Source organism: Cystoisospora suis (assembly GCF_002600585.1).
Source record: "Cystoisospora suis strain Wien I chromosome Unknown contig_749, whole genome shotgun sequence".
Lineage (NCBI taxonomy): Eukaryota > Apicomplexa > Conoidasida > Eucoccidiorida > Sarcocystidae > Cystoisospora > Cystoisospora suis.
In genome coordinates, this window is record NW_027153550.1 from 1 (window position 1) to 1,536 (window position 1,536).

Sequence of the window (1,536 nt, forward strand, 5' to 3'; positions counted from 1 at the left end):
TCCCGACTTGGTTTCTACCCACAGATAACGGTTCTCCCAAACATATTGACGCCCTTCATGTAGTACGCATTTCCCTCTACCCTCACGCTCTGCTTGAGACTTGGACTGCCTTAGTACTGTCCTGGAATCAACACATCTCTGGTATTGCTCCGCCCATCTGGCTTCCTCAGTGGTTAAACGCACCCGCTTTTCATTCGTCGCACGTACATCACCCGCGGAGTCTGGCCTTCTACTTAAGGCGCCGGCCAGTACATTCTGCTTACCCGGTTTGTACACTACTTCTATTTCGAAATCGGCTAATTTGTCAAGCCAACATCCTAGCCTGGGAGTAACATTCTTCTGTGTTAACATTTTGCCTGATGTCGCATGGTCAGTCTCAATACGTACTTTCTTTGTGCCTATGAGCTGTTTCCACTTCATAAGCGCATACACAATGGCAAGGGGGAGCAACTCAGACTCATATGCCGGTATAAACTGCTCTCTTTTCCCCAATTTCTTGGACTCAAATGCAATAGGCGGACCGTCCTGCTCTAGCACTGCACCAATTGCATATTTGGAGGCGTCTGTTTCGATAGTTAACTGTTTGTCCGGATCATATATCTTGAGTAGGGTTACCGCGGCTAGTGCATCCCTTGAGACGATGCACTGCTTCGGTGTCTCGCGGCCACCACGTCATATCGCTTTCCTCACGCAACAGCTCATGTAAGGGATGTGTCCATTTCTTAAAGTTGGGGATCAGACGACGGTAGTACCCTGCCATACCTAGAAACCCACGCTGTTGCTTACGATCGAGCAGCTCGACAGGCTATTTCTTGGTGGCTTCGACCTTCTCTGGGTCTGGGCCCACGCCACCGGGCTCGATGATGAACCCCAAGTACTGAACTCGCTGAGTCACTAATTCACACTTCGACAATCCCACAAAGAGACTTGCTTCCCGCATCTTATGTAACACGGTCTTCAGACAACCGTAATGTGACTCCAAACACTTTGAGTAGACTATCACGTCATCAAGATAGACAACCACATATTCATCTAACTCTGTCATGAATGTATTCTGCATCAACCTCTGAAACATGGACGGCGCGCCAGCCAAACCAAACGGCATCACGCGAAACTGAAACGTGCCCTAACGCGTACGGAATGTGGTCTTCCACTGGTCTTGCTCGGCTACCTGAGCCTGGTAATACCCGGACGTTAAATCTAGTTTGGAGAACCATCGGGCTAGTCCCAACCTGACAATTAAGTCACGGACACGAGGGATGGGGTAGTCATCTTTAATTGGATTCTTATTTAACTCGCGGTAATCTATGACTAAACGTAGTTCATCTGTTCCTTTTCTCCACAAAGAACACAGGCGAGGCACTAGGTGAGCTCGATGGCACGATGAATCCCTTTTCGATGAGTGTTTGTAACAATTCTTTCAACTTGTGCAATCTTTCGGTTCACAAGAGATATATTTGTCTCCTACAATTTCGTACCAAGCCCGGAATCGTTGCAATATGATGCTTCTGCGGTCTTTCGGTTATTCCCCCCGAG

At 48.2% G+C, this 1,536-nt stretch overlaps 1 protein-coding gene across 1 annotated transcript; it reads right to left on the reverse strand.

The window, feature by feature from the left end:
- Window positions 1-267: 267 nt before the first annotated feature.
- CSUI_001852 (retrotransposon ty3-gypsy subclass) lies at window positions 268-1,336 on the reverse strand (the record flags this gene model as incomplete). Its single annotated transcript, XM_068062055.1, has 2 exons — window positions 268-620; window positions 1,138-1,336. Coding segments are annotated over 2 exons (552 nt in total), but the record flags the coding sequence as incomplete, so codon positions are not given.
- Between the last annotated feature and the right edge of the window lie 200 nt (window positions 1,337-1,536).